Genomic DNA, 18569 nt, shown 5'->3' on the forward strand with positions numbered 1-18569 from the left:
GGAGCACGCCCAAATCCTCTAATAAGCTGCCCACGCTATTACGGTATTCTCTCCAGCACTACGACGGCTATGGAAGAAGACGACGAGAACCCTCCCCTCGCCGTTCGGATCGGAGAAATATCCGAGAAGGACTTGGCCGGATCCTCGTCCCAGTCGATTAATCCGGCGGAACTTGTCGGTGAACCTCCGGTCGGGGTCACCGTCATCACCGGCTACCTCGGCGCGGGGAAATCCACGGTGAGATCTCATCTCTCTGGATGCCCGATTAGTTTTTGTATATCATCTCCCCGTTCTACTCTCCAGCGATTCATATATTGTTAAATCTACAATTTGCTCAAATAAGTTTGCTTGATTTAAGGGTTTTACAATACTATAAGTGGTCAGTTCAATATTAATGGCGGTAACTTAATTCGTGAAGAAATCGATTCTGTTTGAACTTCTTGTTTCACCGCGCATATTTAATTTGAGGGAAAGGATGAATTTCGGGATTATCCGTTAGTTTTGAATTTTTTTGGCTGGACTCAGTAAAATGGATTATGTAGGCTAGTATTATATTGTTTTTCGAATTTACTGAATCATTTGTTATTAGAAAGGCAGGATTAATTTGCTGTTTGTGAATCTTTTTGCCAGTTATATGATATAATGGGTAGCATTTTAAATTGCCTGATTTCTCTCAACATATGGAATTAAACATTTCCTTTGGTACTTCTTTGCATTTTTATTTTTCGACATGAGTAGTTTCTTATCCTAAAATATTTCAGTTGGTTAATTACATTTTGCATGCCCAACATGGGAAAAGGATTGCTGTGATACTGAATGAGTTTGGTGAGGAAATCGGTGTGGAAAGGGCCATGATTAATGAGGGACAAGGTGGTGCAACTGTGGAGGAATGGGTTGAATTACCAAATGGGTGTGTTTGTTGCACGGTAAAACACAGTCTCGTTCAAGCATTGGAACAACTTGTACAGAGGAAAGAGAGGTTAGATTTTATAATTTCCTACTTCTATGCATTTTAATTTATTGGAGAATCACTTAAACTAAATAAATCATATTATGAACATCTGCCTGCTTTTTTATGTCTTTATGCAAAGTTTATTGTTACTGTTAGAACCTTTGATCTTCTATTTGGTTGATTTTGCAATATATAATAGTTGGATGTCTTTGGATGATTATGGTCTAGTAGCTGTTTATTCTTCTCGCATCATTGGTCTGAATTTGGTGTCATGGACTATGTACTAAGTGGAATCAGGGTTGATTATAGTGATTTTTGATATAACTCTTTTGGTGCAGACTTGATCACATATTGCTTGAGACAACAGGGGTGGCTGATCCTGCTCCCTTGGTCTCCATTCTTTGGTTGGATGATCAACTGGAATCAGCAGTTAGACTTGATTCTATCATTACTGTAAGTTTCTTTACTGTAGAGATCTTTATTTTCGTCAATGGTCTTTTGTAGCCACTGTTTTCTTGTTGCTCGTGCCTTTTGTAAGGACATTGTGCCCCTCATCTTCTTGATGACCGGCTACCCATCCTTGATTTTGCAAAGAAAGAAACAGCTTTCAATGGTTCTTACTGATCAAATATTTTTATGTAATTGTTTTGGTAAAGTAACTACTTCAGAAGAGCCTACTATAAAAGGCATACTCAGACACTTTATGAACTTTGATTGATTTATTTTATTTTTTACAGGTTGTAGATGCAAAAAACCTAAGGCTGCAACTTGATGAACATAGTGCTGCCTCATTCCCTGAAGCGTTTCTTCAGATTGCATTTGCGGTAAACATATAGTTATCTATTCCAGTATTCAGTTCTTAGTCTGCAATTTTCCCCAGTTTTTCTCCGAATACTGTTTGACAATCTCATAAGTTCTGATAACTTTCTAGATTGTGGTTCTTCATCTTCTTATTAAAGAGATTCAAATGCATTGTATGTAAAATAATCTCACTTGCAATGTGAATCATGATTTTATTCCCTTCATTGCAGGATGTTGTAATTTTGAACAAAATTGACTTGATCTCTCAGAAAATTCCTAGATCTGGTGCGATAGATGATTTGGAGGACTTGGAAAGGAAGATTCATGACATCAATTCTCTTGCTACTGTGATTCCTTCTGTCCGTTGTCAAGTTGACTTGCATAAAGTATTGGATCGCCAAGCATACAGTGCGAAGGTCAGTCAATTGTATTCCATCTGTCGTAGCCGCAGTTTGTTTCCATACCTGAATACGATTGGTGCAATCTCGTAACGCGTGTTTGCTTTGATCAGAATCTGAATCATTTGGCTGAGCTTTTGGAGTATAGTAAATCATTACCTGCCAATAGTCGTCACGACAGTTCTGTGTGTACCTTGTGCATTTATGAGCCGCAACCAGTTGATTTGGACAAGGTAGATGCTTTTAATTTTATAATTTCATTCTCAACAGCTAACATTTGTCTACTTTTAACTGTGTAAGATAAATTAGATCCATGAGGCACCAGCAGTGCGATTTTAATTGTTTACTTGCATCTGCATGATATTGGCTTCCTTTTACAGGTTCGCATATGGCTAGAGGATCTTCTGTGGGAAAAGAAGTCCAATATGGACGTCTATCGCTGTAAGGGAGTTTTGCATGTCCATAGCTCTGATCAACTTCACACTCTACAGGTTATTCTCTACAACTAAAACTATGATGCCGAGAGATAGTTGTTTACTTTTCTTACCATAATCCTTATCTTGACTAAGTTTTGCTATCACTCTTGTCAAGCAGGCAGTAAGAGAAGTTTATGAGGTTGAGCCAGCTCGAGAATGGTATGGAACAGAGAAGCGGCTGAACAAAATTGTTTTCATTGGTAAAGCTCATTAAGGCATTCTTAACTACCTAATGTTTCATAATTTTCCAAAACTCATTCTGTCAAACCTACCGCAGGTCATAACTTGGACTTGGACAATCTCCAAGATTCCTTCAGAAGTTGCACAATACTGACTTAAAACCAGATATGCTCTTTGTGGACTTGCATCCTTAACTAGTCAGATATGCAACATGTTTTCTCAAGAGTCGTGATAATTTTGTGTCTTACTAACAAAATTACCAATTAGGTTGAACGGCAATAGCTAGCAATGTTCTATTCATCTTTTGCCAAGCTCTCTCTTGTAAGTTGTAGAACACTAGCTTTTTGCCTTCCAAAGGTATATAATATGCTAACTATTGTCTCATGCTGTTAGTTTATTAACTTATTCTTCTTCTTTTTCCGGTATGTACCATTTTTAATTTCTCTTCCGTATGTGACAGGCATTTCGAAGCTTTAAAGTCTGAAAGGAACAAACATTACTTAGGTCCATCAATAGGTAATATCTAATTCGTCTCAAATTAGGCCCCTATACTGAATTCTTTCAGGAGCTGTTCGAGGTAATCGTATCCTGGAAATTCACCCACCTGGTTATTCGAACTAGTGTGTGGAAGATGTACTAGAAACTATTCTTTTTGTATCTCACTCACCACCTGGTTACAAAATTTCCTAGTCTTATTTTGTAGAAGATGTACCTGAATTATATGCTTGCTATTTCCTTGTTGTGAATTAACTGAATGCATCTCTTGATTGCTTCATGTATTTCTTGCAAGCATCAAACTTCCTTCTCCTATCATGTATTCTTTCTACACTGAGGGCAATGTGGATATCCCAAATGGGGCCCAATTTTTATGGCAGCCTTATTAGAGGCGGTAGTCAATTTCCATTTCAAACACTTCGTTGTCTACTGGTCCTCCTCCTCCCCGATGCCTCCTCCCTCCCTTCCCGCCCTCTCCTACCCCAAACCCACCGACCCCTCCCTCCTCCTCCGCCTCTCCACCGTCCTCTACCAACAGCAACACTCTCCCGACCCCAACCTCCACTCCCGCCTCCTCTCCCTCCCCCTCCCTCCCCCTTCGTCCCACCACGAGCTCTTCCTCCAAGTCTGCAATGTCTTCCCTCTCTCCTGGCGCCCCGTCCACCGCTTTCTCCTCTTCCTCCTCCGCTTCCACTCTTTCTCCCACTCCCCCGCCACCTCCGCCAAGCTCCTGTCCGTCCTCTCCAGCTCCAAGAACGTCTCCCTCCTCTGGTCCACCTTCCTTTCCCTATCCTCTTCCGACGACGGACTCACCACCCCCCTCGCCATCTCCATCACCGCCCGCGGCCTCGCCGAGGCCCGCGAGGTCAAGAAGTGCGCCCAGATCATCCCCGACCGCGACACGCTCGACCGAGTCGTCGGCACGCTCTGCGATCGCAGGATGGTCGACGTCGCCAACTCCGTCGTCTCCAAGGTGAGGGCCCGTGGGATCTCCCCTGGTTCCACTACTTATCGCCATTTGGTTGTTGGGTTTTGTCGGGCCGGGGATTTAGTGGAGGCGTCCAAGATTTGGAATCGGATGGTCGCGGAGGAGATCGAGCCGGAGCCGGAGTGCTACGAGGAGATGCTCGTCACTTTCTTTAAGAACAATAGATTGGAGGATGCGATGCGGATGTTCAAATCCATGAGGGAGCGTAGGTTTTGTGACGTTGGTCTTGGTTCTTATAGTGTGGTCATCGACTGGTTGTCTAAAGAAGGTAGGATAACGTTTGCGTACATGTTGTTCGGCGAAATGCTCAAGAGAGGGGTTGGTGTAGATAATTCAACTCTGGGAGCTTTAATTTATGGGCTCTTCGTGAAGAGGAAGGTGAGGGAGGGGTACAAAATCTTTGATACAGTTGAGGAGAGAGAGATAAGCTTGTACCATGGCTTGATCAAAGGTTTGTTGAGGATAAAAAGGGCAGGAGAAGCCACCCGGGTGTTTAGAGAAATGATCGAGAGGGGTTGTGAGCCTACCATGCACACATACATAATGCTTTTACAAGGGCATTTGGGGAAGAGGGGGAGGAAGGGGAGGGACCCATCTGTCAACTTTGAGAGCATATTTGTAGGTGGATTGGTGAAGGCTGGGAAGACACTGGAGGCCACCAAATATGTGGAGAGAATGATGTGGGGTGGGGTGGAGGTGCCTAGATTTGACTACAATAAGTTTTTGAAGTACTACTCTAATGATGAAGGAGTTGCCATGTTTGAAGAGGTGGGGAGGAGGTTGAGGGAGGTGGGCTTGGTTGATCTTGGAGACATCTTCTTGAGGTATGGGGAGAGGATGGCTACAAGGGATAGGAGGAGAAGAGCAATGAATGGATTGATATGAAGTCAGAACAACAATGCATTTCGGGAATTCTCTTGGCGTTGCAAGTAATTGTTATATCTTAAATTAGCAGTTGGGATCAAATCTCATTGAATATAAAGATTTGGCGGCATTACATAGTACATTGCAATCTGATCGTTTCATATAACGTTCGATTATTTTCGTATCAGGTTTGGCAGTAGGGGCATAATCGAAGTTTAAGCCTATTTAGAGCTTGAGCCGCTATTCAAATCTATTCTCAAGGTTGAATGAAGTTAAGATGATCTACAACTTAATAAAATTAAATTGAATATATAACCAAATTAAAATTTATTTGTTACTTTTAATATATATAATAAATATAATTCGAGACGAGCTTTTATTTGAAGTTGATCGATTTGTGGTTTTTATATGGAGATTGTACCCAAAAAAACACATATATATGTGGAGATGCAGGGGATCGAACCCTGTACCTCTCGCATGCAAAGCGAGCGCTCTACCATTTGAGCTACATCCCCGACGGAAATCTGAGGTCTTAGATTTCTTCCTATTCTATGATTCCCATAAATTATTCACTTTCCGCCAACCATGCAGACGTTACCAGTGATGGTACCTCTTTAGGGATCTAAGTGGAGTTTAGAGCTATCGGATATGAGATAGAGATGGCCAAAAACTTCCTGTCTTCCCTTAGGCCCAACTTCATGGAGCCCAAATCACTCCCTACATTGTCTTCAGGTGAAAGCCCAATTAATACCTCAATCATCTAACAATGATATGTAGTACTTCATATTTCTCTTCATCCTTGCAACATTTGTATGATATCTTCATTCGCCTTTTTAGATACACGATCCACAATGTCATTATGCAGCACAAAAGCTTGCTGAAACTCTATGCACCTGACAGTCCATCAGGTTAGTGTATATATATATATATCCTTAAACTTTTTTACTTAAATTATAGGATGATGATCTGGTGTAACCAATCAAGACTTCCAAGTAGCTCAATTAAATCCTCCCCCGGATAAATCTACTTACCTCACCTGGCCCACTCTTTATTATCTATTACTTAAGGGAAAACTTATACGTCGCTGCATACCTTTTTCAAATGGTTAATTAGCAACTCATGGCAGGAAAGCTCACCACAAGCTAATTCAAAACCATATCTTTCATATCTTATGCATGGCCCCTTTTGCTCTCATGATTGAGACTCGCACTCCCAGGAAGCAGTCTGAGTCAACCCAGAGATCTTTTAAACTATTTGACAGCAAGGATGAGACAAAAAGTATAAGAGTAACAGATGCCTTGGATTGGCCCATATCCCATTAGTAGTTTATATATCACACACACACACACACACACACACATATATATATATATAAGATGCAGTAATTATAGCCCCCAAAAAGGAGGAGTTCCTATGTTCTTGGAGTACCACTCAGTGGATTCCAGTACCCCACTTTTTCTCTTTGACATGTGACTCCATAACACTCCACAGGAGTTATACATGGTCAGAATAAGTTATCTAAAAATAAAGTGCCACGTAATCCTCTTGCGCCTTTTTTGGATTATGTACTTAACTGACAAAGGATCTTTGCTTTGTACTGCTTGCACACGTGGCGTGCCTCGCGTCGCTGTACAGCTTGTTTTAAGAAATAGTCCACGGATTATATACGCAGGTTTGATTAGGGAATGATGGGGAATAGAGCCATCCATGCAGGGGGGGGGCTTTGGACAATTGGACTGCGACGTGAGTCAGAATAAAAACAAAAACAAAATTAAAAACATTAGTTGCCATGCAAACGTGACTTGACGCCGTTAATATATACCCCAAGTTGACCATGTCCTTTTCTACACCTTAATGTTTGTGTTGGTAACTTTTTGAGTTTATTAATTGCTTCAGTATGGCTAAGATATATGAAACATTAATGGCATGCATATAGAAGAAATATGCATTATTGTTGGAGGAACACATAGGATGAGTATATGTATGTATATTAATGTTAAGATTGATGAATTCTTTAACATATAAAAGAAGAGTGTGGTTTATGGTCATGCTTGGATTAAGATAAGTTGGAAAATGGATTGAATGTTTGATTTATAGGCCTTCATTGGAGATTCGGGCCATTCTTGGGAGAATTCTTTTTTCTTCCTTTGGGCTGGGCCACAATGTGAGATGGGCCTGATATTGCACCAAAAATACCTTTTTTTAAAAAAATTTATTTTAAAAATAATATATATCAAAGATAACTTGAATTTATTACTATATTAATTAATAATTAGTGTAATAATCTGGATTCATACAGCAAGGTAGGTTGGGCAAGCAGAATTCTTGATAAGAAAAGCTCAAACAAGTCGGCTGCAAAGAATAATTGATTGGCATGCATATTGCATTCCATCTCTCTAAAGGTATGCACTTCATGCCCCCTCTTATTCTTAGTATTATTATTATTATTATTATTATCAAATTCACATCCACGAATCCAAGCAGCATACCTTTCTATCTAATGATTGTCTAGTCTTGTCCCACTTCAGAAAGCGATTTGAATCAACTTCGGTATCCCTTTAATTTCCAAGATAAAAGGATGTGACAGTTGAAAAATATTGGTCCATTTGGGCAATAGTTAATGAGTAAATTGTGACACAAGGAAAGACAACCTGCCCAGTTGCATGCCAAGCCCCCCTCCCCCCGTATTGTTGGATTGCTGATTCGTTCACTCACTCCTTCACTCTTAACTCAGTTCATCCATCTCTCCTCGTTTCTTGCATGCATGCATCCTATTCTCTTGTACATATGTCAAATTAAGATGCATTAAATTGAGATATACAAGTGATATGGGAAAAGGAAGACTGCTGCATGTGTATTGATTAAGAACCCATTAGGCTCCAAATTAATCTCCAATCAACAAAAAAAGAAAAAAAGAAAAACTCTTTCTATTTTGTAGCACCTGATGTCTTCCAGCAATAAAAAAAAAAAAAACTAAAGAAAAAGAAAAGCACCTTAATTATTGGCATTCCATCTAACAACACTCTTTAGATTAACATTAATCTTACTATTGTACCATAAAGAGAACAATCATTAATTTCTTGGGGCCCAAATCTAAAGAAGATATTTAGTACCGCAAAATAGGACCAACCTACCAACTAACACCGGGTATTCCCGGTCAAGTCACCGGCTAGTCTCCGCCTTTAACGTCCGTCACTACGCCGTAATCTCCTTTATCCATTACGTAGCACCCCCCGCCTGATGTGCACTACCAGATGGACGGATGGGATCGCGTAATCGTGGTTTTTTTTTTGTTCTTATTTTCTCCGGTTCGGGTTCGAGCCTGATAGGTTGGGATCCGAACCGAGAGCTCTCCCCTTGGCCCTTGGCCCTCGGCCCTTGGCTACGTTGAAATCTTCGCACTATATCGCTTTATCTTTGCCCCATTTGCTCTCGCACAGCGAGGGGGGAGAGACAGAAGCCCATCTCGCTCACTTCGACCCGGAAGCTAACCCTAGAACGAAGAGGAGGGAGAAAGCCGAACCCTAGATTGGAGAGGGAGCCCGATGCGATCGCCATTTTGGCCGGAATCCTCGTTTGATCAGAGTGAGTCCGCAAAAACCCCCAAAATCTTTGCCGTTTCTGGATCGGGAATGGGTTTGTCGTTTCGGAGTTTTTCTTGCTGATGGATTGTTTGTGTTTATTTTGGTCTGCCGATTTGGTTTGTTTTCTGGACTCGATCGACCTCGTGTTTTGGGAATTTCGTGGGCGAGTGTTGTGTTTTGCGGGGATATAGCGTCTGCTTTGTTTTTTTTTTTTTTTCCTGGGCACTGGAGGTGAGTTTGAGCTAGGGAGTGGGCTTGGAGTAGTTGATGATGTTTGCTTGTGGAGATGCAGTTCTAGGGTTTGAGGTCTTTTCTTTTTATTGTCCTTTGTGAGTGAAGTGTTCAAGTTGGATGCTGATTGATGTAGCGTGAAGTGTAGGGATTTGGTCTTTGTCTACTTCCAGTTGAAAATGATGAAATGTTTTAAGAATTAGACGGCGATGAGTTTTGTTTATCAATGTCGTTGCTGCGGAGGAGCTACGGATTTTTTAGTTTTGAGTTACTTTTAGCTGAAACACTTTATTTTGCTATATTATTGACAAGTTTATGGAATCAGAAGATGCATGAGTGGACTATGTAAGTGTATTTAATGGGTAAACTAAAACCTATATAAAGAAGGACAAATCGATCTGTTGGGCGTCAAGATCGTTTTTGGATTACAGTTTTTTAGATTTTGGGTCTGGATTACCTTTTTGTCCCATAGATTAGGCTGCCAGATGGACTTGTACTTTCTATTGTTCATGTTCAATATCATTTTCTCAATCCTGCAAAGATTAAGATGCTCGACTGGTATATATTGATCCTATGTCTTAAGGATTTCTCAAGTAGCAATAGTTTGTTTAGATACTTTAGAGAATTTGAAATTTGATTCAGGTTTCAGAAGCCTGAAGATGCTGCATCATCTTACGCACTTTAGCTGCCATAGAAGGAAATTGTTGGTATAAATGTATAATCCTATATGGCTGTTTTAACTAACAGTTACTCTTTATCTTCCTTTTTTCCTTCCTTTTTTCTTGACCCTCTTGTTCATTAGATATTTGGCAAGCTGTCATCCCTTGCTCTCCCTTCCTACCCTTCCTACCCTTCCTCTTACCCGTCATATCACTCTCTTACTGTTGCTGTGGGTGCCCCCTTTCTCATCCTTAACCTGTGGATGTCCTTCTGCAATAGTTGACAGCATTTAGGTATGAACCATGTGGAATCCAACTGCACCATGCTATTGCTCCTAATATATTAGATGCAGTTTGAAAATTTTGGTGCTTATTTGCAATAAAATTTAACTTCAGAATTTTGTATGTCTTTTAGATAATTTTGTAGCTGAAGAATCGGGAATAATAAGTGAAGCTGATGCTTGTTTACTATATTTGTTTGTTTAATAGTTGGGAAGCTTGATTCCTTATATCCAAGTACCTAAGGTTCCAATCATTTCATTTTCTTCAGACTGAGGTAAGGAATGGAAGGCATGAATCTGAAGATTCTAGATAAGCAAAATTTTGAGCAGAAGAGCATTAAATAGGTTGAACAATCTGCATTATCATAAATTCAGCTTATGGTATCTCAATAAGCCCTAGTTTGGCAGATATTAGTGGATGGTATCTTCCCCAGTGGCAATAGTCTATGGGGAGGATCACTGGCATTCATTAAGTGGAACATGCTCCTGGAAACTGGAAAGTCTTTGGACCTCATAGGAATACTGTTGAGAAGTTGGTCTAGCACTTGTAAACTTGACTTCTTATAGTCAAGAAAAGCTCCTTCAGAGCCACCTCTTAGTTATGTCACAATTTCGCCCTACCCAGCATCATGGTGTTAATGACATGCAGTTATGGCAGAAACATTTGATGTACAGGCAGCTGCAAGAGCTAAAAAGGCAACAGCAACTTCAGCAGCTTGATCATGGATCTCGTCAGCAGAATTCACTTGGCCTGCCTCTTGTGACCGGAAAACCAGCTGCTGAGGAATTTCCAGCAATACTGAACAAAATGCCCATAACTGATGTGTCTATGTGGTCAAATACTTCTATGGGAGGTGAGTTGAGGGCACCGAGTAATCCGCAGATGTTTACTGCTGGTAATGTGAACTGGACACAGCTTGGTGGCTCTCCTGCAATTAGCAATTTTCCAAATGGAGTAATGTTGTCTAACAGTCAAGTTCAGGCTATGCGATCTATGGGGTTAGTTCCTCAAGAATTGGACCAGTCTCTCTATGGTATGCCTGTTAGCAGCACCAGGGCCTCTGTTGATCAATACTCTGAAAATTTAGGGATGCGTAATAATTTCAGGGAAATGGTGAACAAGGTAGGAACAAATCAGATGGAGAAGGTGTCAGTGAGATCAGATCCATTGAACTCTTATCAAACTGAACAATATTTAACTGAATATGCTTGCTTACAACAGGGTGTTTCAAATTCTATGCAGAACTTTGAAGGAAAATGTTCTTCTGCTAACGCTTCTGTGCAAAGTCAAATTGATAATGATACTTTAGGGAATTTTCAGCAAATGAATCAGTTGCAACATGGTGTTCAAGTTCAGGAATTTCATGGTAGGCCTGGTCATGATAATTTGTCAGATAACTTGCTAGAGAAGTCGACATCGGTGAGACCTACTAGTGGTGTGGCTAGTTTAGACCCAACGGAAGAGAGATTGTTGTTTGGTACTAATGAAGATGACAACTGGAGATCTTCTTTTGGGGGGGATCTCAACACTTGCACGGGAGGCTATATGCATGGGAATCCTCTAAAGAATGATCTTACTGGGGCTTTTCCATCTATCCAGAGTGGGAGCTGGAGTGCCCTTATGCAAGAGGCTGTAGAGGCGTCAAGCAGTGACAATGGATTCCAAGAAGAATGGAGTGGCCTGAGTTACAATAAAACAGATCAGTCTATTGTAAACCAGTCCTCTGTATCTAATGACAATGGGAAGCAACCAGCTACTTGGGATGGTGATAACCTGCAGAGTGCATCTTCTCTGACTTCAAGAACTTTTCCATCATTCTGTGAGGCTGATGCAAACATAAATTGTCCTAGAGCTCCTAGTTTTTTCAAATCTGCATACGAGCAGATAGGGAGAGTATCAATTGAGAGTACATGTCAGCAGTCGCCTGTGCAGGACAATAACAAGCAGTTCTGCCAGATTGTCAAGAAAAAGCAAGAGGACAGTGGTCTCCAAGCACAGATGCATATATCTAATGGTATTTTGGCTGAGCAAGCATATGGAAGACCGGCAGGATTGCAGTTTGATTCACACAGTAAACAAGGTGTTTGGATTCCGCGGCAAAATATGGCCTCTCATGGTGTTGCTAATGAGTCCAGTAATAGGCGAAATGGATGGAGTACTAATCATACCATGGCACGAAATGGAACTAATACATCAAATATTTCTGATAGTGATGACAGTATGCAGAATGTTAGTAGAAATGATGTGAATCTGAGCTGTGAACTGGAACTGCTAAAATCTGATAAGAGCAGTTACCAGCTGCAATGTGCAGACTCTTCAATGGGAAAATATGCTGCTGCTATGAACTCAAACATGGCAAAAGTGATTGAGGAAAAGAATCGTCAGGTACTTAAATGTCAGATTGAGTGTGGGAAGCATGGTGCCACTGATTCATCTGCACATTCCATGGGTAATGAGGATGTGCAAAGAAATCAGAATCAGCTAAATCGGGGACTACGACCTTGGGATTCATCTGGAAATAATATTGACAGAAGATCAAAATATGACAGCAGCCAAGAGCCTTCAGATGTGGTCTCTACGGAGGTTTTCAGGCAGCAAGTCAACAGTGGATTTGGTACTGGTGGAAATTCCATGTTTGCTGGGAAAGGTGCCCAATATTTGGTAAATGGCAGCCAAAATCCTTTGAGTCAGTCTGGTCAGCATACTGAAGGTTCTCCCATGTTGCAGAATCACCCAGCACGAAATTTAGGAATGAAAGTTTGTCCTTCTTTTCCTCCAAATCAAGCATGGTATTCTCAAGGCTTGCCAGATTCTGCTGTTGGAAGATCAAATAATCTGGAGCAAAGTTATGTTGGACACTCACGAACTGATGGTGATGTTGCATCAATCAATTCAGTGGGTTCTGCCGAGGTAAATTGTGTCATTGTCTGTTAGAAATGAATGGAAAAATAATTACATTTCGATCACGATCTTTTCTTGGATAAAAAGTTACAATATTTGCTTTTTTACTTCACATGATGTAATAATTTACAGAGGACAACGGGGGAACGGGAACTTAATTGTATACGTGCCATCCCTACCAATGACTCGACTGAATCTTCCTTGGATGGATCAACGGCTTTTTATTCTCAGGACAGAACAGTTCCAACAAGGTAAATTTTGGCTTTTGTAATGCTAACTTAGCCTTTGTTTCATATTTTCTAGAAGTCATCTCTATAAGCATTAATATACAACTAACTTGCTCAATCCACCAGTTCTCTCTCTCTCATTTTCCAAATAATCCTTTTCCTTTTGGCCTGAGAACTCCTTTTTACAAGTCCAGTATCAATGACCTATTTGTGGCATTTATCCTATCCATCATTAAAATTTAGAAAGCCTTTTTCTGTGATATACCAATTTGACATTGACATATATTACGAGGAAACACATATTGTGTTGGCATTAGCCAATCTATACATGATAGGGGCTCTCTGTACTTGAACAAACTTCATAATTGCTGCAGTCAGTACATGCTTGAACTTATTCAAAAGGTGGATCAGTCAAGGAATGTCACCACTGTTGCTGCATCTGATGTACCTGGACAAGCTTCTCATTTGCAACTTAATCGACCTTCTTCTCAAGGTTTTGGTTTACAATTGGCCCCACCATCGCAAAGGCAACCTCTTTCAGAGCACCCGTTTTCCCATCAGACTTTCTTAAATCATCTTAGTGGCAAGGATGTTGATTGCAGAGCAGGAGATAAGGATTCAGAACCCTTGATTTCCACAGATCCATTTCAATCTCTGCCTCCTAATCAAGAAACTTCACAAAGAAAGAATCTGGAGGGTAAAAGTATGTCTGCACAGGCAAGCAAGGACATTTCTTATTCACACAACCAGGTTGATTCCTTGTTAGCTGCTACCTCTAGGTATCGGCAAAAAAATGCTAATGCAACTGGACATGAACTAAATGATAAATCTCAAAGTCGACCCTTTGCTGCACGAAATAACGCAAATACATCTGACGTTAGACAACCACATGATCTGTTAGCTGCTGCCACTGATTCTTCTTGTAGGTATCGACAGCAAAATGCTAATGCAACTGGACATGAACTAAATGATAAATCTCAAAGTCTACCCTTTGCTGGCCGAAACAACGTGAATACATCTGACATTAGACAACCACATGATTCTCGTGATGGAGCTTTAGGTGATCAATCTGTGTGGGCAGCATTCCCTGATTCCGCAGGCAAAATCCCACCTTTTAGGTTTGACTCCTCTACTGATGCTCATTCATCTGGACCTTCTCAGTCTCACTCAGCAGAGACAAATCACATTGGTCCATCGAATGCATGTTTTTCTCAGATTAAAAGTGGCCAGCAATTCCCTATGGTAGAAACAAGGGCAGGCTCACAACCTTCTATTCCCGTCATGCCGCAGCGAACTGGCTTCCCAACAATGTTCAGGAATGTGTGGACAAATTTATCAGCTCAACAACGCCAACCTAGCAAGCTCACCCCCAATATGCTTCAATCAATGATTCTATCAAATAGTAAAAAGGATGACAGTTTTCGAGGATTGCAGAAGGTAGATGATCAGGGAAATAAAGCAGCAAGTTCTCCATCCGAGGTTGATGCCAGTTCTATTAATTTACTAAATCAAGAAGAAAAACAAATAATGGGCCCTTCCACAAAGCAAACATCTTCTGAGAAGGTGGACATAGGTTCTAACAGAGGAAATGCATCTCAAGGGCAAGAGTCTTCACGAAAGATTCTAGATGGAAGCTGTTCAGTCTCCATTTCATCCTTGGTTCGATTGCATCAGCAAGGTATCAGCAAGGGAAAAATTGGAGAGGACTTGTCTGTTAACTCACAGGCAGCAAATGCGTCCCTAAGAAATGCTGGCAGCAATAATGACGTCGGCTTGCCTGGACGCACATCTAAAAATTCAGGTGTTCAACACCAAGATTACTCTCTACTGCATCAAATGCAAGCTATGAAGGATTCTGATTTGGATCCAAGCAATAGGTTTGGGAAGAGATTGAAAGGAGATAACCTTGGGTCTGATACTCCACAGATAGACTGGAAAGCTGGTCAAAGATTTGTATATGGACAGGATACTATGTTTAGAGTTCCCGTAGATAATAAAATTGGTGCAACTTCACACAATTCCTTTCCTTCAGATATCAAAATGCTCAGCTTTGCTTCAAGCAACAATGAAGAGAGAAATGCAAACTTATCTTCTCAGATTTCTGGAACAGAAGCATCTTCCATGGCTGTCCACGCTGCTCGACAGCACAGTCTTGAAAATCATGCTCCCTTTCCTAGTCCAGATCCCTCATTAAATTTAATGAAAGGAAGCGAGCTTCCCAAGATCAATCATCAAATGGCTCCTTCCTGGTTTGAACAATATGGGACGTACATAAAAGGTCATGTTGCTAATAATGATGAGCAGAAAGCCACTATACCACCTTTCAATTTCCCAAAAGTTTCGATTAATAATATGTTTATAGAGCAAAGACTTGATAACATTAAGGTGGGTGGTCTTGGGGAAAGCACACCATCCGCCAAGATCCCTGCAGATGACTTACCTCACCTGCCTTGTGGTACCGTGGACCATCCTGTGGTTCAAACAGCAAAGAAGCGGAAAGCTGAAATGCCAGACTGTATATCTTGGCACAAGGTCATTGAAGGGTCCCAGAGGCCACGAAGCATCAGGTGACCTTTTTTTTTCTTATTTACTTATGTTAATTGGCAATTTGGTACTGTGTAGACTATCAGGTCACTTGAGTTCTCTTAATATTCAATTAAATTCATTTTGATCTTTCTATTGAACCTGCCATTTTACATTACTCACAGAATGTCAGAGCTGGATTGGTCTCAGGTCACCAACAGGTTGATTGAGAAGGTTTGTCCAAATGTTCATTTTTTATCTGTAATTGGTCTGCTGCTTCTTTTGGAGATCTTGGTTTAGCGAATCTTGACATTAAGGACCTCTTTCTAATTACAGGTGGAGGATGAAGCTGAATTGCTAGAGGATGGTCCATCAACTTTGCGACCACAAAGAAGGCTAATTCTGACAACTCAGCTGATTCAGCAACTCTTTCCTGCTGTACCAGCTGTTGTTCTTAAATCAGAAGCTGCTTTAGCTTATGAAAGCATGACATACTGTGCTGCTAAACTGGCATTAGGGGAAGCATGCAGCCATACCTCTTGCTTGGGAAGTGATTCTTTGCTGCATTTTGACAATGAGAAAAGGTAATTATTATTCCTAGAAAGTTGAACCATGGTATTTTAGGCATAGACTTGCTTCTGGAGTGTCGAGATACTACATATTGCTTTCTTTGTGTTGATACATGCCATAGAACAATTATTACCACTTTCTTTATTTTCTAAGAATGTTTTCCTTTATAACTTAGAATATCCGAGAAGTTGAATAATGAGAAGGCGCGACACCAATATTTCTCAGAAGTTGTGGAGGACATCATTGGAAAATCCAAAAGGCTGGAAAGTGATTTTGTAAGGTATGGATGCCTTCTGGACAACTTTCTTATCATTCTTTGTTTGTCTATTCTTTATAAGTTTTCATATCTTACATTAACAAAGCATACATTAGTTGTATACTAGGCATGCAGACTAGGTTTTGCCTAGAGAAAGACTGACTGCTGTTTTGTTTTTGCCAGGAATAAGTGCTTGGCAACAAATATTTTGAAGCTTAAGTTTATTAGTTTCTAGTTAGGATCTGTTAGTTTGGTATATAAACTCTTCAAAAGTAGTAAAATTTACTAGTGAGATCCAAGTGGATTGGTCAGCTACTAATACAGGACCCTTCTATTTGCATATATGGTCAATAATATTCTAATTGGTTGCCTCATTTTGCTTTGCCATGGATCTGCCTGGCCCTTGTCTGCTTGAAACTCAGTTGAAAGTGTGACCAAAGCACAATTCAAGTAAGTGATTAAATGAGGGGAGAGGGAAAGAATGTCGGAGAGGAAGTTGAAGTTCCATCGTCCACCCATTGCCCTCTGCTTGTTTGTCATCCAGATAACACCTAAGATAAAGTTTCACATTAAGCCATTTGAAAGTCTAGTAAAATTTAGGGTTTCGGATCAATTTGGGCTGTAACGTTTCTTGAAACCCTACAAGTTAAGCTACTTTTCTTTCTTTGGGTATCAGGTTAGCTACACAATTCAAGACACTTATTGCCACCCACCTCTCTTAAAGTCACAAGATTCTTGTTATCTTGTATCATGTGTATAAGTCATGATGCGAGAAAAACTATATACACTTTGTTAAGTTCGAACACTGGTAAATTATGATTGCAAACATCATTAACTTAAGTTGCATTTATGTTTCAAAATTTCCAACTGTTTTTCCCATCCAAATGTAGAACTGGATGATAAAGGGAAACCAAATGTAGAATTGGATTGCTGGATTTACCATCTCAGCCTCATTACACATATAGAGCAAGTATTTCTTCTTTGACAAAAAGTATTGTAAACCTCAATGCATGAAATATGGAAAAGGAAAATAAGGAGATGGAAGAATCTTTAGCTTTCTGTATTTCTGTTGCTTGTTTATAAAACTATGGTCTGGAATTCTTTTTTGTTCTTTCATCTCTCTGTACTTTCTTGTATACAGATATTATGTTATGGTGAAGTACTGTTGATTTGGAACTTCTAATCTGGATATCTTTAGTTGTTGCTCAACATTTCCTTTCTGAACTTAAAAGTAATTACTTAGATAGAAATTAGATTATTTTGTCGATTTACTTTCTAATATCCTGTTCTGTTTATAATAATTATTCAGATTGGACAAGAGGACCTTAATGTTGGATGTACGACTGGAGTGCCAGGAATTAGAGAGATTCTCTATCGTCAATCGTCTGGGGAAGTTTCATGGCCGTAGTCAGTCAGATAGAGTCGAGGGCTCATCGACTTCCAATATTACTGGTAAAATATTTCCTCAGAGATATGTTACAGCACTTCCCATGACTGGAAATCATCCAGAAGGGTTGCTCTGTTTATCACTCTAGATCATTAAATTTATTGATTTTTTTTTTCCCTTTACATCTGCGACCACCTTCAGTTATCTTCCATAATTTTTGTTGGCCCACATCCTTTTATATGCATAGTCGTATATGAAGAAAAAGTAGGGCCAATGATAACCATCATATATGATGAGGAAGCCAAGGAATTGAAGTCGCTTTTTTACCAGCCTATGGATTCGGGGCTTGGTCGCTGTTTGTCAATGTTACTTTTTCTTTTCCTCTCAAACGAGATAGTCTATTGTACATTACTAGAAAGTAAAATGGGTTTCGGTCGCATTGCTTATAGATGGAAAATAATATTAGCTTCATTATTATGTATTTTCGAGGCAATGATTTAATTACTGATCCAATCTCAGCTGGCCAGTCATCTATTCGCTAAAGAAAAAAAAGAAAATAAAAGAGACCCACCTCGCTGTCTTGACCCTTTTATTCGGCATTTTTTGGAGAAACAAAAAACGGATCACTCGCAGTCTTACCTCGGCATTTTCTTCACGAGTTCTTTTGAAGTCGGGCTCAATATTCTTGAAAATTAGATGTAAAGCTGGGTGTTTTGGACAAACTAATGAGGCAGGTGTCAGAAAGGAGGCTGGTGGTCACACTCATTAAGCTTAGGTATGTACGATTGAGGACTT

The 18569-nt window shown here is 40.2% G+C and overlaps 3 protein-coding genes and 1 non-coding gene across 6 annotated transcripts; 3 read left to right on the forward strand and 1 right to left on the reverse strand.

Annotated features, from left to right (window-relative positions):
• Nucleotides 1-3586, forward strand: LOC140787701 (uncharacterized). 2 transcript variants are annotated; one of them, XR_012108878.1, is made up of 10 exons: nucleotides 1-237; nucleotides 762-979; nucleotides 1291-1405; nucleotides 1690-1776; nucleotides 1984-2169; nucleotides 2265-2384; nucleotides 2532-2642; nucleotides 2746-2827; nucleotides 2905-3164; nucleotides 3268-3586. XR_012108878.1 is itself a non-coding variant. In XM_073136784.1 (9 exons), the coding sequence occupies exons 1-9, from the start codon at nucleotides 70-72 to the stop codon at nucleotides 2964-2966; spliced, it is 1149 nt and encodes a 382-aa protein (XP_072992885.1). In that variant the 5' UTR covers nucleotides 12-69; the 3' UTR covers nucleotides 2967-3586. The 2 variants fall into 2 exon arrangements, 1 of the variants encoding a protein (XP_072992885.1); XM_073136784.1 differs by having other exon boundaries at nucleotides 12-237; nucleotides 2905-3586.
• A 22-nt stretch (nucleotides 3587-3608) lies between these two features.
• On the forward strand, nucleotides 3609-5294 carry LOC140787700 (putative pentatricopeptide repeat-containing protein At1g26500). Its single transcript, XM_073136783.1, has one exon. The coding sequence runs from the start codon at nucleotides 3676-3678 to the stop codon at nucleotides 5173-5175; it is 1500 nt and encodes a 499-aa protein (XP_072992884.1). The 5' UTR covers nucleotides 3609-3675; the 3' UTR covers nucleotides 5176-5294.
• A 302-nt stretch (nucleotides 5295-5596) lies between these two features.
• Nucleotides 5597-5669, reverse strand: TRNAA-UGC (transfer RNA alanine (anticodon UGC)). Its single transcript has one exon. It is a non-coding gene; the product is annotated as a tRNA-Ala (tRNA).
• A 2883-nt stretch (nucleotides 5670-8552) lies between these two features.
• Nucleotides 8553-18253, forward strand: LOC140786446 (uncharacterized). 2 transcript variants are annotated; one of them, XM_073134893.1, is made up of 8 exons: nucleotides 8553-8739; nucleotides 10179-12820; nucleotides 12944-13062; nucleotides 13413-15605; nucleotides 15747-15795; nucleotides 15898-16145; nucleotides 16307-16411; nucleotides 17697-18253. In XM_073134893.1, the coding sequence occupies exons 2-8, from the start codon at nucleotides 10511-10513 to the stop codon at nucleotides 17920-17922; spliced, it is 5250 nt and encodes a 1749-aa protein (XP_072990994.1). In that variant the 5' UTR covers nucleotides 8553-8739; nucleotides 10179-10510; the 3' UTR covers nucleotides 17923-18253. The 2 variants fall into 2 exon arrangements, with proteins under 2 accessions (XP_072990994.1, XP_072990995.1); XM_073134894.1 differs by having other exon boundaries at nucleotides 8591-8739; nucleotides 10118-12820.
• Nucleotides 18254-18569: the final 316 nt, after the last annotated feature.

The sequence above is a fragment of the Typha latifolia genome, chromosome 4 (assembly GCF_019914945.1).
Source record: "Typha latifolia isolate L0001 chromosome 4, TyphaL0001v2, whole genome shotgun sequence".
Taxonomy (NCBI): Eukaryota; Viridiplantae; Streptophyta; class Magnoliopsida; order Poales; family Typhaceae; genus Typha; species Typha latifolia.